This window comes from Corvus brachyrhynchos, unplaced genomic scaffold, assembly GCF_000691975.1.
Source record: "Corvus brachyrhynchos isolate BGI_N302 unplaced genomic scaffold, ASM69197v1 scaffold221, whole genome shotgun sequence".
Classification (NCBI taxonomy): Eukaryota; Metazoa; Chordata; class Aves; order Passeriformes; family Corvidae; genus Corvus; species Corvus brachyrhynchos.
Genome location: NW_008236622.1, coordinates 3,334,314 through 3,352,216, shown reverse-complemented (window position 1 = coordinate 3,352,216; position 17,903 = coordinate 3,334,314). Strand labels below are relative to the sequence as shown.

At 40.1% G+C, this 17,903-nt stretch overlaps 1 protein-coding gene across 3 annotated transcripts; it reads right to left on the bottom strand.

The window, feature by feature from the left end:
• Window positions 1-4,219: 4,219 nt before the first annotated feature.
• SLC16A14 (solute carrier family 16 member 14) lies at window positions 4,220-16,954 on the bottom strand. 3 transcript variants are annotated; one of them, XM_008644151.2, is made up of 6 exons: window positions 16,529-16,954; window positions 13,958-14,188; window positions 13,404-13,680; window positions 12,431-12,574; window positions 7,812-8,804; window positions 4,220-6,299 (listed from the first exon to the last, which is right to left on the bottom strand). In XM_008644151.2, exons 3-6 carry the CDS (start codon window positions 13,663-13,665, stop codon window positions 6,151-6,153), a joined length of 1,548 nt encoding a protein of 515 aa, XP_008642373.1. In that variant the 5' UTR covers window positions 13,666-13,680; window positions 13,958-14,188; window positions 16,529-16,954; the 3' UTR covers window positions 4,220-6,150. The 3 variants fall into 3 exon arrangements, with proteins under 3 accessions (XP_008642373.1, XP_017581984.1, XP_017581985.1); XM_017726495.1 differs by having other exon boundaries at window positions 13,404-13,702; window positions 16,529-16,946; XM_017726496.1 differs by having other exon boundaries at window positions 13,404-13,702; window positions 13,958-14,184; window positions 16,529-16,946.
• Between the last annotated feature and the right edge of the window lie 949 nt (window positions 16,955-17,903).

The following is a 17,903-nucleotide window of genomic DNA, read 5'->3' as shown; positions in this document are numbered from 1 at the left end:
TTTTAATTGAAACTTTAAAGTGTGTATAACAGAAGTTGCCACTATTGGACAACTGGAGCTAAGGGTAACCTCTCCATGCCAAATGAGGGGTAAGGAATTGGAAGGATAGCCTGGAAGTTGCAGGAGAATGAGGGGCAATTTGTTGGTGCAAAAGAGAGAAGATGTATTGGAAAGGCCTTTTGGAGGTCAACTGTTCCAGCTCTCCAGTCTGTGCAGGGTCAGTAAATTGGGATGGAAAGCTAATACATTCAGAGCTATGATGTAGGAAGCTTATTTCTATGGGTCTGAATACCTCAAAATTGTATATTCTATCCCTGTCAGAGTCAGAGAAAAGGCTGCTTTAATAATTCAGGTAGGAGAGAAAAAGATTTTAGCTTATGGAAAATAAGAAATGTTTTAAAGAGAAAAATAACTTTATTTGTATCCCCAAGAGTGCTGTAGAAGCCCAGAATGAAGCCTGTCAATTTATGGGTGGAGCAATTAATGAAAACATAAGCAACAGTGAGACCTTATGAGGAAGTTAAAAATGGGTTTAGTTCTCTTGATTCTGCTGTGACAACTGGATATGCTCTGAAAGACTTCAGAGAGGCAGATTAAACTTGTAGTATGGAGAGTGGGACATGTCTTATACAGAGTGCATTTCATGACTGTATCAGGATGAGATTTCTCACAGGGTTTGTATTATTTTGAGGCTATGTGAGACAGAATTTCAAGAAAAGTTCTGTGTCAGACTGGCAGATCCAGAGGACAGGGCTGTGCTGATGTTCCTGTGGTGTGGCTACAAAGGCGTTACAGATGCTTTAGTGAGAGTGAGTTCAAGTAAGCACAAGAAAAAGGGGATGGGGCAAAGAAAGCACAGGAGGAAATGGCAAGACAGGAAAATAGAGCGTGTTGTTAATTTAGAGATGAAGGCCAGATGGGAGTAGATAAGCTTGCTGAAGTTCTGGGCTTTATTTCAGTTTGAAGATAAAGCAGTTGATATTGTGATTGAGGAACAACTGAAGGGAGAATAAGGGAGTAAAAATAACTAAAGGAGAAGAAGAGAATGGATTGAAGAGAGACCAGGAAATTATTTGTCAGTGTATTTGGAATTCATCTATCATTTGCAGAGTGTGAGTGGGGTAGGATAAGGTACTGTGGCAGGCAGTAAACTTTTTATTAGTTTAACACAAAGCCTTGGGTATTTTGGAATTTAAAGAAATCCTAGGAAGAATTAAGTTGCATAATAATAAATATATGATTTTGGCATAATGCAATCATCTATTAGAACTAGTAATGCCACGTTCCCTTTCTCTCATTTCAGCAGTATATTTAAGGAATAAAAATTTGCCCAGATAATGTGAGTTTTCATTTCCAGACTAATTTATGTGTAGACTGGAACTGGTGCTCTCTGTGGAATTACAGAATAGCATATTCAGATTTCTGAACAGAGGAAATAGAACAGTTTCTGCACTCAGGACTGGAAAGTGGAGGGTGGGAGCTCTGTGTGTCCATCCCGTGCTCTTCATCCTTGTAGGCTGAACTCAGCAGGTATCTGCATTGTTACCCCAAGCATGGCATTTCTCTGACTGTAGTTCTGAGCATAAATTCTGCTCTTCAGGGGATGCAGATGCTTTCAATGTGCATTTCAGAGTATTTTAAATTGTTCACCAGGTACTATACTTATGTCCTGTAAAAGAAGCTCCACCTCAAAAGAAAGAGAAGTCCTAACATGGACACCACCGTGTAAGCACAGTGTGTGTTTTCCTAATATTCTTCCAGTGAGCTGCTATCCTGTGATAGGCACGAGTCGAGGGTGGGATTAGTTTCGGATATTTTGGACAAGCCCTTCCTCAAGCTCCGGGCGCTGCGAGGCGATTCTGCCGCCAGAGGGCGCGCAGGGGCGGGGCGGGCGGCCACGCGCCTCGAGAAAGCCACGGGAACGGCTGGGAGAATCCAGAGCCAGGGAACGGCTGGGATAACCCTGAGCCTCAGGAATGGCTGAGAAAATACAGAGCCACGGGAATGGCCGGGATAATCGGCTTTGCTTTTCTTCCTGTATTTTTTTAATAGAGCACTGTATTAGGAAATAAAAGTATGCAATACTAAAAACCAGTCTACACTGTTTTTAACTTCATGGTCTCCATTTTTCATGGGCAAAGCAGAATGGCAAGAGGCAGGGAGTAAGCAGAAATGTAAAGAAAACTTTTAAAATGTTCCTATATTTTCATTTCAGCACTTAAACAGCATTTTTTCCCCAATGATCTCTGCTCTTCCTCTGCTACAACGTGCTAGGATGTTGTGTGTGCCTGCACAAGAACAACCAGGACCACACGTGCTCTGAGACAGCTTTGCTGTAGGCAGTGAGTGAAGCAGTTCAAAGTATCCAGCTACACCTGCAGTGTGTAACACAAGTTACACCAGGACTTGCGCTTTTCTATTTCTGTTATCACTTGCATTGGAGTCATTGAGTACAGCTGCACTTAGGCTCCTGCAACTGCACCTGTAGAAAAGTGGAACATTTGGGGGAAGAACCAATGTTTCTGTGTTGTACAACTTACAATGAGGAGATAATACCTGACACAGAATATCTTCCTAATTTTTTTTTGTGATGGTTCTGTCATCTAACAAATTACATCATTTTTTCTTCCTCCTTATAATATTTTCACCTGATTCTGTTTATGGAGTCATTCTGGAAGAGGGAAGCATCTCCTGAGAAACAGGCTTAATCCATACAGTACATCTGAAAGTTTTCTAAAATTGCATTTCTGTTCAAACCCCAAGGCTTCTTTTTCTTACCTTGAAAACAGATTTGTATTTCTGATGCAATTTCTACATCCTGACAAATTTTTTGGCATCAGCTTACACAGCTTGGTTGATTTCAGAGCAGCTGTATGAATTACACACCAGGAAAGTATGTGGCATTACAGCTGCTTTTAGTGTGGCAGAAAGGCCATGGATATCATACCAAAACCAGCTCTCAGATTTTTCACAGAACATGCGATATCTTGCACTGACAACACTGGGCAAAACTTCTGCTGATGTTCTGTGAGTTTTAACTATCACTGCGTCTTTCAAAATGCATGGGCAGCTTGCACTGCAAGTGACCTTCATACAAGGCCTCTTTGCTGTCTAAACACATTTTGTGTAGTAGAATAATCAGCAGCGAGTAAGCCAAATGATGATTTTAAGCCTCTACTTTCTCTTACAAGTAGCTATGTGACAGTAATGTGCTCTGTGAAGATCTTGTGGAGAGCATGTGTGACACAACCACACCTGAAATGGAAGAGCCCCCACAGGAAGTGGGCTGGGAACCTTCACACATACAAATGCCAGCTACAGCTGCAGCCCCAAAGGAGGCAGAAGCAATGTGCTCAGAACAAAAACCTAACTGACTAAAGGTGCATTTTCCATTGAAGCAATTGTTGCAAGGCCTGGCTGTTTATTGGGTCAGACACAAGGACTTGTCTTCTTTACTAGGAAAACAGATTTTTTTAAGGATTGAAAGAGAAAAAACAAAATATGCCCTACTAGGAGCAACATGTAACTATTACAATGTTTAATACTTTGGGTATCCTGAAATTGTGTTCTAATCAGCATCATAGCAGTTACTGCAATAGAACAGGTTGTGGCAACTTCATAGTTCTTCTTTGTGACTTTTCTGTTTTGTATTTAGGCTATACATCCTCCGTGGCTTATAGCAGGTGCTGTGGCATTGTCATTTATAGAGGCTGATTAATACATCATTTACAATTGACTAGATTTAGGACCTAAGTATTAAAAACAGCGATTTCAGTATTTGTATATAATAGTTTAATATTTGAAGAGTGTAAGGAGTTTTCAAATTTTTAACATGCCAAGTACTAAACTTGAATTTTAGAAATTGATGAAAAACTACTAATACAGGGTTGTTGTATAATTCTGTTTCTTTATAAACCAGTACTTTAATACTTAAATATTTGCTGATTCAGATTAAGAATTTTTTGTTCTACAACTATATACCAATACGCTGGAAACATTTGGTGATTTTTGATCTTTAGGTGTAAGAAACACTTCCATATATATTCTTTCCTCTTTGTGATTATTTCATTTTAGGATAATGACAAATACAAATTTCATTATGTGTCTAAAATACTGTATTAACTTAATAAATGCATAGAAAGTGCATTTTTGGGGAATGTAAGTTTATTCCCAACATATGGCCCTGTAAGGACCTCCATAGAAAGATATATTGCAGATATCACAAGTGAACAACATATTATTTATTACTGCAATATGCAAATAAAGTTGCTTTTGACAAAAGACAAAGTGAAGATCTATGTATAAAGGGTACATATCTTCCAAAAAAAAAGGAAAATGAAGGAAATCATCACTTCAACATATATTTCACCGATAAAAGATAGTTCCGTTCAAATGAGCTATCAGCAGCTTTCCCACGAAGAAGACATTTAACCTGTAACAAAGAACTGATGTGAAAATTTACGTGCACATTTTCTCCAATAACAAAAGTTGATTTTAAGTTCCTGACTGTGTGTTCATACTGTTGCAGTTCAGTGCCACCTCAGTAGTCTTATGTGAGTTTTAAAGTCCATACATAACTACCCTATATGATTGCACTGATGTAAATCTTAAAGTAGTTCAGGGTTTCTTAAGGTTTTCTTTTTTAACTTGGCTCACTTCAGTGATCTACTTTAAAGTATGTCCTTGCCAACAGTTGTAGAAGTGCAACACTAAGAAGCTGGTGAATTGGAATATAGAACAATACACATTCAGAACTTTTTGTTAACCTTGAAGCTATAAAGAAGATCAGGATATTGATACCACTGCATACTGAACAGTTTCCCAATAGTTCTTCAATATAATTGAATAGTTTCAATTGCTTTTTAAGGAATTCCAGCAGCACGTAGCAATATTATACTAAGAACCTGATTAGCCATGCAATGAACTTTCAAAAAGCTAAGAGGATGAAAACTTACAGTGGTTCTTATTTGACAGGAAAATTAACATCAGACTCACCTCTCAAAGCTGAAAAAATTATGCCCTGTACCACCATACAACACCTTCTGCATTGGTTACCAGGGGCTTAATGTTAAAAAAATTTATTTCAATATTTTAAATGCTCTTTAGCTATTCCATGTTCTCCAGTATCTAATTTTCTAGTGAATAAACTTCTCAAACATGATGACTCTTAGTCAGTTCATGGTGTACATTATAAGCAGCAACATGACTGCTCATATGTAACAGGGCTTGTGAACAATTAAATTGAATTATAACAAAATTTAGTGTGCTGTAGTAGAGTTCGTTCCCATGGAAGGAGTCACTGGCAATGTTATTAAATTCTACAATAACTCTAATTAGGTAAAGGGGCCAGAGACCTCAAACTGTTTCTGGAAACATTTTCCAGTCACAAAGATATTTTCCATATATTTCCTGTTTCTGCATTTATGAGTTTTTTACTCCAGGTGCATTAAGTGTCACAGCATTTATAATGCAGCCTATGTATTGAGGATGGCTACTTTAGATGCAGCTGGTACCTTAAAAAAAACAAAAATTAAAAATCATTGAAGTAGAATCACAGAATATTCTGAGTTAGAAGGGACTTATTGAGTCCAACTGAATCTTTTCAGAAATATATGAGAACTTCTCTTCAGATTTGCATCACAGAAATAGTAATTTTAGTATGCTGAATTAATGGAATTATTATGGTAGCATTTCAACAGTAGTTGACTAGCCAGGCAAGAAATACAATCATTTTCTTATTCTCAGTAACTAATCTTTTATCAGATTGAATACATAGTAGGAAGGACTTTTATAAATCATTCATGTCCCGACCAAATTCTCTTGTAGGACTAGTGTAAATCAGAGTAACTGCACTGCAGTCAATGGATTTTCACCAATGGTTAATGGTGAAAAGTTAAAAGAGAAGCAAGGGTAAGGGGTCTTACCATTGTTCTAATATTAAAATACTAGCAGTGTGCTTTTAATTGCTGTATTTGATAGTTCTAAAGTAAAATACCTTAACTAATTTTGAAAGCATATTTCCAATAATTTATTAGCATTATGGAGCACATTTGCTTTTCACTCAAGTGCAGCTAAATGTGGTTGGTTCTATCAACACAATAGAAACATGAAAATAAAAACGTTCTGTAAAAGAATCTTCTGGGATTTGTTCTATACTTGTGCTTCTTCTGTAGATTTCTCTCTCGGTTGTTTCTTTTGAATACAAGGTTGTATAAGTAAAAATATTATTCCCACCATGTATAGCAATCCAGCTATGTAAAAAGAAAAGTCGTATTTTTGTGTGATGTCATATATCCAACCTGGAAAATAAGGACAAAACATGTTTGTTACAAGGCTTGACAAAAAGGTACATTGCATGTGAAATTACAAAAAATACTTCACATTTCTTTCATGACATCTCTGTCAAATCCACAGATGCTTTGTAGGAAAAAATATTTTTCAAGCAAGTTATTACAGATCTGATTTTAAAATCAACATTTTGTAATCCCAAACCAATTAGTTCTTCCCCCCTACCACTGCCTCTGTAAAATGCCCAATACTGGTTAGTTCAAATGCCGTGCCTTGTGCAAGCAAACACATTCCCTATAGCTGTCTCCAAGACTCACATACCAATAGAAGACTGTTCAAGAGATACAATCTCAGTACTGCAATGACTCTCATTCCAACCTCAGTTCCTTTGCAAAAACACATTAAAATTACTTCAGGAAATTCTGAGAACCCAAACCAGCAAAATTCCCTCGCACCACACTGGCTGCATTGTGATGTACCTACAAGACCAGAAACTCTCTTTACATCAGCTAGTTGCATCCAATTTGCTTCGTAAAAGACCAAATACAGAGACAGGTTTAGCACAGACTGGGAGGTGCTGAGGGAACATGGCAGAATAAAACACTGCTGCTTTTCATGGGGCACTGAGCAAGCTTTCTTCTCACTCGTGTTGCTCACTCAGTGGTGGGGAGAGAAGGGGCTCTTGCTTTTCTGGGCTGCTCGTGTGCTGCTGGTTTCCCCTCAGCCTAGAGCTGCCCCTGGCTGACCATGCCCATGACTCCCAAGGTTTCTTATCACTTTCTTCTGTTCAGCACCTCTGTAAAATAGAGCTGAAGTCCGGTGTAGCACTGACAATCAGTACCTGTATCTCGTCTGTGCTGCCCCGCCTCTTTCTATGAGGAAATTTATAATGAATGTCTGTTTAAACCTAAGTAACTCTAGGGATAACATACATACACTTCTCCCTTCTGCTGGGGATGGCAGTAAAGAGGTTATGAGCAGTGTGGTCCCCAAAGTAGGTATTTCTGGCTGAAGGAAGGCAAAGCAAAGTTAGTTAAATGAACACATCCACTGGCAGCTTAGAGTGGTGACACCCAAACACACACCACAGTCCTTGGGCTAATGCTGTGGTACAAACAGCTGCCTACCCTGAGAACTAATCACCGTTTCTTCATGTGCGTAAAGGAATGAGTATGTATAGTGTATATACTACACAAAACGTGAAAAAATAGGTTACACCTTTCTCATTTAAAAAAAAAAGAAGCATAAGATACTGTTTAAGGAAACATACCATTGTAAGGATAGATTGTAATAGATTTAGGGTTATGTCCAAGAACTGTAATTTTCAATGTGAGGACAGTGAGCTGGAACCCAGCAGATGTGACCTGTAAATCTGTACAGTGTAAAGCTGGATGTTACATCCATTCTGGAGCAGCTGTGATTTTGTTAACTACACATGCTCATAGCATAAGAAAGTTTAATAATATAAAGAGTCACACAGTCATTACACAAACATCTTTTGGTTAGCAATTTGAACTTTTTACCTGCAAAGGGTGGTCCAAACAAAGCAGATATTCCATTGGCACAAATGATGATGCCATAGGCATTTGCAAGGTGTTTAGTTCCAACTAAATCTTCAGTCACAACAGGCATTAGAGAAAAATAGCCACTAGAAAATCCTATTAGAGCACAAACCACAGCCAGGCCAACGTATGTTTGCATTAGTGGCAAAGTAAGAATGCAGGTGACCAGGGTAAAGTTAGCCATGAGGAAGACATTCCATGTGCTGATGCACGGGAGATCAGAGATGATTCCAAGGATAACTTTACCAAAAATATGAACAATGGCTATAATGGATGTCAAAGGAAATACATTGTCCTGCCTAGATAAGTTGTACTGCTTGACTATTTCTGGAAGGTGAATAAAGGGAATGACAAAGCTGCTATAGGCAAACAAAGCCCAAATTATAAAGGCCACGAATACTCTATTGGTAAACAGGGATGCAGCTCCAAAGTAGCTGGAGTACCAGAGTGCAAAGCCCTTCCTGACTGTAACTGTCAGCTGGCTCACTGTCTTAAGGATGCGCAGTCCATACATACTCCTTCCACTTCCAGATTTACCTCCAATTTCTATGTGCTGCACACTGCCAAGCACTTCTTCATTTGCTGCCTCTTCTTTTTTCTCTGGTTCTTCACTGAGACCTCCATTAGATTTTATAGTCTCTGTCGAATGGGACAGAGCTTTTGCCCGATTTTCTTCACTATCACTTCTCACCACGTATTTTTCACGGAGGTCTTTGGGAGACAGTGGTCTCATAAGTGCCCCACAGACACAAAGGTTCAGGGAGATGGCCCCCTGGATGAACATGGCATTCCTCCACCCAAATTCAGTGCAGAGGTACTTCAGTAAGGCAGTCATTAGGAAAGCTCCAAACCCTGTTCCTGTGGTACTGAGCCCTTGTGCAAGTGCTCTTCTCTTCTGAAAATACTGCCCTACCATGACCACTGCAGGCAGATAAACCATGCCACTTCCAATGCCTATGAAAAAAAATAAAATAGATCTGAACTTTTTGCCAACAATGTAAAAAGCAGTGAAAAACAAATCAGTTTTATTCCTAACTTTTGTGTAAACATAATAGTAAAATCAATAATAAATATTAAATTCTGATGTTAGCTTTCATTTCTGTCTTGTAGTGTTTTCCAAATTCTGCAGTACTCATTCCAGTGAGAATACAATACTGGTATTAATTGCTGGAAAAATTAACACATGGAATATAAAACCTTTATCTCAGGTCAGCATGACAATCCTGGAAAGTTACAAATGTCCCACAACCAGTCAGTGACAGTTACTATGGGGACAAATATAGACACAGCCTATTTTGAAATATCTGCATTTATAATACCCACATCTGATGGTATCAGTGACCCAAACTGCTTAGTGAGCACATCTTACTGCTTTCACCTAAGTTCCCCAGCAATGAAGATTCACACTGAGTTCCTGTCCTTGCTCAGTAGCTGTGGAGCCATAGTGACCATGACATGTATTTGAGGAGTCAGCACATGGGGCTAGCAGGTGGGACCTCAGGTGGCTTCCGGGTTGGTTCTCTTTGGGCACTCCAGGGAGGGCCACACAGTAGCTGCTCAGTCTTACAAGGCAGTTCTCTAATTCTGTAGAAAAACCCTCACCTGTAGATAAAAACCAGGGTATTCATGGCATATACTTTGAGCAGAAAGCCTTGAGTTGTGCAAAAACATCATTAGAGGTAACAGTTCACCATTTTTTCTCGCAGCAAATTCTTCATAGAGGAATTTGGATTGGAACAGGTATATGTGGAAGATGCTTCCCAACTCACTGTGATTGTAACTCAGAAGTGTTTTGTAGCCTAGAAGTTTTCCTAGAAAGGTGCTAATGTAGCTGCATGCAGCTATAGCATGATCTAGCTATAGCTAGGCCAGAGAAAGCCATGATTCCACAAAAGCCTGAAAAAAAAGCCCCTCAACATCACAGCTGTGACCCTGGCCAGAGCTGACCCGTTTTGCTTGTTAGAAGTATTTATTTCTTTCCTGGGCAAATACACAATTCGGCTTTTATTTTGCGCCAGTGTCCCTCCCCAAACCCAACCACAGACTCAGGGAGGCCTCTCTGCCCCCCAGGAGACCTCCTGCTCCTGGGGCTGCTGCCAGCTGCAGTGAGGAACCAGCCCAGGCCCTGCTGAGGGGACCAGACTGGGAGGAGCTGGGGAAGGGAGCCCTGAGGTGAGGGGCCCTTCAGGAATGTGCTGAGGGTGGCTGCAGATGGAGAGATGAGGTAGGGATCGTAGGGGTGAACTGAAGGCAGCAGCCATGAGCAGGCCCACAAGCACAGTGTGGAGGCCCAGAAGTGACGGCAGCAAGAGGTGGCCACTGCAAGGGAACAGCAGCTTTACAGCCAGCAGCCATGAGAACATGGAGAGACTCCCCTGGGCGAGCCGGGACTGAGGGGATGGTGAACAAGGGGATAGGAGTGAGCAGGCAGGGACTGAGGGAGAGTGAGGAGATCATGAGGGAGGGGACAGTGAGCAGAGGCCTCATGGAGTTGGAAAGAACCTCTCAGATATCTCTACACTGCTTTTCTGGCCAGAATTATTCCTACAACACCTCACTTCTCCACGTCACATAAAAGTTTGCCTCTGATTTTTTTCTGAAAATATAGTTTTCACCCCTCTTTAAATTCTTCATATAATCTCTGCCATTTGCGATTTTTTGCGTGCTCTTTCTGAAAAGCAGTATGGGCTGCAAGAAGAATTCTGTAGATTTCTGCCTGCTTGATTATATTAAAAAAGTATGGAAACAGAAATCCTGAAAAAGGCAGAATCCTCTCTGTGATCATTGTTCTTAGTTCAGGAATTTACAACATGACTGAAGTCTATGGTATGGTGGTATAAAGGGTCATCAGAGTGATCTTTGCTAGTCTCAACATTTCTCCATCCAGAAAGCTAGATTAAAATTTATGTATAGAAATTCTGTAGATTTCTATGAAATTCTATGAAAGGACAGTTTAAGAGAATGCAGAGTACTGAAGCTATTACTAGTATTGCAAACAATCCCTTTTCTTCATGTTTCCCTCTGGCAAATATAACATAGATACTGCCTCATCTGCAAACATAACTGGCCATGTTATCCGTGGAGTGAGTAATATTTCAAAGCCCCTCGAACAGCTCAGTATTGCTCTGATAGTAATTAAAGAACAAATTTTGTATTTCTTACATGGATAATTTTCACCTTTTTGTGTCATATCTATGAACAGTATCTCTTTTCAAAAATGAACAGCAAATAAAATGGAGTAGTGCTTTAAGCACTTAATAATGGGTTCTACATAACTTACTTCAAGTAACTGAATTTTTTCACAAGAAACATTGCTAGAAACTGAGCATTCAGGCACTAAGGATCTGTTGGCTCTGAAGGAAGATGTCTAAACATGTATGCCTCTGTATTTTGATTGGGCTCTTACACATGTCAAAAGGTTTTCTAGACATCTAATTTCAATTAAAATGACAAAAAATTACTTCAGTCCTTTTGATTTTAAAAATTGTAGCAATACTGGTTGCTCTAAGTGGTTGTTGATACAATCTGAATAACCGTTATTGGAAACTATGTACGATATACAGCCCCGTGGATTATGCTAAGTGAGGCTGGGATAGAGTTAATTTGCTTCCTAGCAGCTCATATGGTGCTGTGTTTTAGATTTGTGACCCAAACATTGCTGATAACACAGGCAGTTGGTTTAATTGTTGCTGGACAGTGCTTACACAGCATCAAGGCCTTTTTTGTTTCTCACCCTCCATGAGTAGGGGAAGCACCAGAAGCTGGGAGGGGATGCAGTGGGACAGGCGACCCCAGCTGACTTAAGGGACATCCCATACCATGAGATGTTGTACTCAGCAGTAAAACTGGAGGAAGGGAGAAGGAAGGGAGGACACTTGGAGTTGTGGCAATGTCTTCCCAGGTAATAATTACACAGGACCAAGCCCTGCTTTACTGGAAACAGCTGAACACCTGCCTGCCCATGGGAAGTAGTGAATGAATTTCTTATCTTTGTTTTGCTTGTGCATCCAGCTTTTGCTTTATCTACTAAACTATCTTTATCTCATTTTTACCTTTCTGATTCTCTCCCCATCCCACTGTGGGAGAGTGAGTGAACAGCTGTGTGCATCTTAGCTGCCTACCAGCTGTAACCCACTTCACCCTTTAAAATATGTTTTGAAGCAGTGCAGAGTTCTCATAATCCAGTATTCTATTAATATGGAGCAACTTCGGAGAAAACATTTGTTATTCTGTCCTGTGACAAGGAGAGGAGTTAGCTAGATATAAAATTAATCTTTAAATTTTACTTGTTAGAGTTTGGGTTACACTAATTCTCCTAATTAAAAATGTCCTCTAATGTATTTACTTGGGTGAAACTGATAAAAGTTCCACCTTCACATGGCAGATTTAAATGATAACAGAAGTCACTAGGCCCAATCCACTGAATAAATAAGTTTTCTAAAAAGATAACAGGCCGTAAAAAGTGTGAAAGCAGAGCTGGAATAACTTTACAGTCTACCTTCCCTTTTTACTCACTCAGGTAAGCTTCAAAGGAATCAAAAATAGTTGAAAGAACCGTCAAACATTAGAGCAGCTCTCACCAGCTGTCACTCCAAAGGTGAGGAAGAGGTAGTGCACATTTGAGGCGTGGGCACTCAGTATCCAACCCAGGGCATTCAGTATCCCTCCAATTATAGCTGTCGTGCGGCATCCACACATGCTGATGAATAAACCAATAAAAGGACCTGTTAAAAAACATGAAAGAAATAATAAATTATTTATTTAATTCTTTATGCTCTAATAATTTTTCACCCTAATTTTCTTAATGTTTTAAATAAAATGTTAAACATCAGGCAACTCATGCAACTCAGTTTATTTTTCATATTACTTCTTAAAATCATGGAAAGAGAAATACAACCAACTAATTAAATTCTTAGCAAATACCTGTAAGACCTAAAATCAAAGTTACCCCATGAAGAAGGGACAGTTTAAACAGAGGAATAAGCTGAAACCCTTGTTGCCAATGCTGATGCTGCGTGAGTGCAAGACTTTTCACAAATAACCAGAAATTAAGCATTTTATTTTTTTTTCAGTGAAATATTTTAGGCAGATCTAAACACAACTTTTTCAATCTTCATTTACAGGGTCTTAGATGTGTATGTACATATATACACAAACATTTCCTTCAGATATTATTTTGGGTTGATCCAACTACAACAAAAAAAATACATTTTCATTTGGCTGCCAAACTGAAATATAAACCGTGCAAATTCAACATTTTGTCCTCACAGATAGAGCATGGAGAGGACGCTAAGCTTCACAGATCATCTGTTTTCTTAATTCTAGTGAGACCTGGAAGTCACAGGCTTCCTTTTCTGCTCATGCAGTCAGTCTCCTGGACTGTCTTCCCTATCATCTTCCCTGTTATTCCCTTTCTCCATCTAGATTGTAAAATGTGTCCTGGTGACTTTAAAAAGTGAACTTGGCACAATTGTAAGAAAATACTTAAGGGATGAATGGCAAACACATTCTAAAAATCTATATAATTTGGAAATATGTGATGCTGGCACATACCTACAATGAGTGTGATGCCCATGCTGAGGGAGCTAACCCACGCTGTTAAGCCACGACTTTGATTAAACTCTTCAAGCCATTCCATGTTGAGTATTCCAAGGGCCATTTGGGAACCCATGATGAGTATGTGCACAAGGAAAGAGGAAAGTACAATCATCCAAGCCCATCCTCCATCAATGTTTGGATTGGGTTTAATTGGCTTACTTCCAACTTTTGAGTCATCTCCAAAATCATATCCAATATCTTCTCGACTAGCATACATTTTGTCCACAGTGTTCTGAAGTAAATGCAGAAAACAGCTAAAAAATTCATACAAAATGATCAGATTTTGTAGTTTGGTTATAGTGAATACCATCAATCACGATCATATTTAACCACTGTGGTTAGTGCAGTTGTAGTGAGTTCTGTGCTTTCATTGTTCAAACGTAAAATGCTTAGAAAATTGTCCAGTTAATTTATTTCTTTGTGTACCTTATTATCATGGCTGTCTATGCAGGAGTATTCAGAGGCTGACAGTAGGCTGCATTATTTCCATTACTATATGTTTTACTTACTTTTAGGTGGCTGAGAGCACTCACTCCTCATGAGTTGACTGTGGTCACAAAAAAGACTGGTCTCTCTCTGTATATTACTCCTCTGTGTCACCTTCTGCTGTCCCAGTAAGATGATGTGCCTTTGTGTTCAAGTTCATAACGCTTGGAGTAAAAAAATGAAATCCTGAAGCAGCCGGTAGATGAAGTTACTGCATCTTTTCAGAGGAAACCAGTTTGGGAGTGTATTTCTTCCTTAGCAGTGGGAGAACAAGAATGAAGACAGCAAAAGATAAGGAATTAAGAGTCTTAATTTTCGAAATGCTTTGCTTACATAAATCACAACGAGGCAATTTTTACTACCTCTCTGGGAAGCTTTTTATTAGAGTCAACCTGACAACAGTTTGCTATTGTGCTTTCAGTTTCCATAGTATTAATCCTTATAATCCTACTCAACACAAAGAATTCTTCCAAATTAATGTCAGTGCATATCAGAATCAAACTGAGTGGCAGGCTTATGTGCATAGGTGTACATAGGATCAGGCCATACTAGCTTAATTTGATTACTTCCGTTTGTTCTGTTTTTACTCTAAGCGAAGACTGCAACACAAGGTGAAAATAATTTCAAAACCACTTCTAATTGATTAACAGTCAAGGTGCAGAATCCAGTCTTCCCTCCATCTGATTTCTGCTGCAACAGATTCAAATTTTACCTAACTGTGGAGCAGCACATAGGTTTCCATGGAGACTAGAAATGCAATGATACAAATTACCAGAGGTGGTAATTTTTTGTCTTCTTTTCTTCTCCAGAGAAATAAAAAGAAACATCAGCTTCACGACAGTTGAAAGAGAGAAAAAAGCTATCAAAAACTGTTTTTAATAGTTCCTTATGTCTCCTGTGAGCCCTCAGAATGTGTGCCTCTGGGCTGGCTCCTCACTGCTGCAAACAGGCAGTGAATGGACTAACCCAGATTCTGTACCAACTGAAAATTTGTCTTTAAATACGTGAGTATACTTTGCTTCTCAAATTACTACCTTTCCAAACTGTTTTACATTTTTTCTTATTGCTAGATAAACACACAGAGAAGGCCCTGAGGTATTCCACAGTAATCCATTGCTGGAGTCAGAGCTGGCCAGTCCCAGACACCAGTGAACACCTGTTGATACGTGCAGCCTCTCCAGCCTGGCTGCTGCCTAAGTTCCCTTTGTAGTCAAGTGCCACCTGACCCTTCCTTGCAGTGCAGGTAATCATGGGTAACTTAGGGCAGCTTGAGCACGTAGGTTCTTCCAAGAGCACGCTGATCTGCCTCATAAGTGAGCTGCAGCTAAAATATGTTGCACTCCTGTAGTAAATTGTTCATAAACAGATGTTCTTTAGCGACTAAGTTGTCACTAGCCCTAACTTGGCCATGGGAGGTATTGGTGACACAGTCAGACACATTGGTGACACAAGAACTGTGCACATTTAACACTTGCCGCACAGGCAGATAAGCTGTCACCAGTTGACGAGTTGCCAGTGGAAACGGATACTGAAATGCTTTTCATTTCCAAACTGAGAAACAGAGAATGGGGATGGTGCTTAGAGGTCCTTCTTAGAGGTCCTGCAGAGTGTTTGAGGCAGGACGGGCAGCAGGGGAACAACTCAGAGCCACGCAGTGGTGCAAACTGGTTTTTTAACCACAAAATGATAACCTGGTCACAATTATTAAATTATATTATTAATTAAATTAACGAGGACAGCCTTAGTCATGATTATACCTCACCCTTCCTCTACAAAAGGTAGGTCTTAAAGATGACATCTCAACCCTTTCCTAATAACGTACTTGGAGCCAGATCCTCTGTTGCTGTAGGTTACAGGACTACTTACAGAGGATTCAGCCCACTCACAAGGCAGAGAGAGACTAGCTGCATAAAGGTGATAAACACAGTGAATAATCATGCTAATGGGAAATAATGAGAAGAGGCAGAATGAAGGAAAATCACAAGCTGTTGCACATGCTCTGTATAAGATTAACGAAAGTGTATGAGGGATATTACAGTGCATCTTAGATAATGGAATACAAAATTATGTAACTGAAGATTCAGAGTCAAGATTAAATGTAAAGCCTCACCTTTCTCTCTTATACTTTTGACTGGTTTTGTGCACACCTGAATCTTTATACTGGATACAAAAAAAATTTCTTCTTTGTACAGGAAACAGGCACATCTTTTATATATTTTAAATTATTTGAAGAAAAATAATTGATATTGAGCTGCAAAGTTATGATACTCCTCTTTGCAATCTTGCTGACAGAGTGGGCTTAGATTGAGTAGATGCAAGTTAATGTCATGCTTGTAACAATCCCCACAAATCTTCAGAAAATGCATATTATTTTCCATTTGAACTGAATTCTTGCTTATTATTACTTTCATACTATTAACTTTTCACTAAGGTCACAAGTTCAGAGTGAATACACTCAAAAGCAGGGGAGGTAATCTCCAATTACTGCACAAGCTCTCAGTCTCTGCATAAAGCAAGGATTGGATGCCTGGATCCCCTCCCCAGGACTGACTGATCGCCCCATGGCCTGTTGCACCCAGGAGAAAGGCACTTACCTGCCTTCAGCCTTCTTCCCACACCACAGCACTGCCAAGAACAGGCTCATGAAAGGCAGAGGAGCCCAAGGGACTCTTTGCAATTGTGAAATCCTAGAGAAACTGGAATGAAAATGACAGCAGATGATTTGTGAAGCCAGCCAGTTTCCCCAACAAGCAAGGCAGTGAAGACCCACTCACAGTAACAGTGCTTGAATACAGCCCCTCAGAAGGAATTTCATCTAAAGGGAGGAGAATCTGGATTCTTGTTTGGTCACCTGGAAATGAACTAGGTTTTTTTTTTTCCCAGAAAAGCTTTTTAGACTATATGCACACAAAGTATGCAGAGCTCTTAGAAACATGGCCCAAGCATTAGTGCCTGCAAAGGTGCTGAGCTTTTTTGAAAACTTGACTCATGAGCTATTTTAGGGACAAATGCAGGTGCCGTAACAAGACCAAAGTTAGTAGCAAAACACCCAAGTTCCATGTACCATCAGTGGAGCTATGGCTCTCTAGCTTGTAGTTCAACTAGATCACTGAAAAACATCTGCTCTTGATATAAAAAGTCCATATGATGAATAATTTACATATATTCGGTCAACTTATTCCAGCATTTGACTGCCTCCGTGTTAAAAATTATAGAATAAAATTGTACTTTAAAGGCAGTTTCAATGGATAACTCATAAATAAACTATAACTAGTAATGAGTTTTACCTTGCAATATTCCCAGTAAACATGCCACATATAATTATTTGGTTGCTGAAGACACGCAGAGGAAGCATTGCCAAAAACATGGTTTATTTTGGTTGTCATATGTTTTGGCAGTCTGACTTCGCCTGGCTGACACGCCGAGCACTTAAGCTGTCAGCAACTTCACTGAGATGTGGACACCGGTCAGCTCTGCCAGTCAGAGCCCCAGTGCATAACAATGTGTGCCCGGCAAGGAACACAAATTCAGGGAAATTAAATGCTTAAAAGGCTAAACTAATTACCAGGGTCACAAGTTTGCTTAAAGTCGGCAGCAGTTCCGTTTCCAGACCGGGGTTGCTGCCCTGCTGTCCCTCCCTGAGGGATGTTTCCCAAGCCCTGATCGGGCGGCCTTCCCGGAGACCCCTCGGTGCTGTTGTGCCCCGGTGTGACCCACGCGTGGTGCCCCGTCCCCGGGGACGGCGGAATTGGCTCAGATAGCGGACAGCTTTCTCCTCTTGGTACCAAGGGAAATGGCAGCTTGCATTAGGCGATCACCTCTATTTTGTACAGGCTCACAGCCTGTTTCGGGAGCGGCCCGAAGGCAGGGGATGTACTTTTTTCTCCCAAGAGAGCAGCTTTGGGAGCTTCACACGCGTCGCCTTCCCAGCACCCCGGCTCGGTTCACCTATGCGAAGCAGAGCTGGGG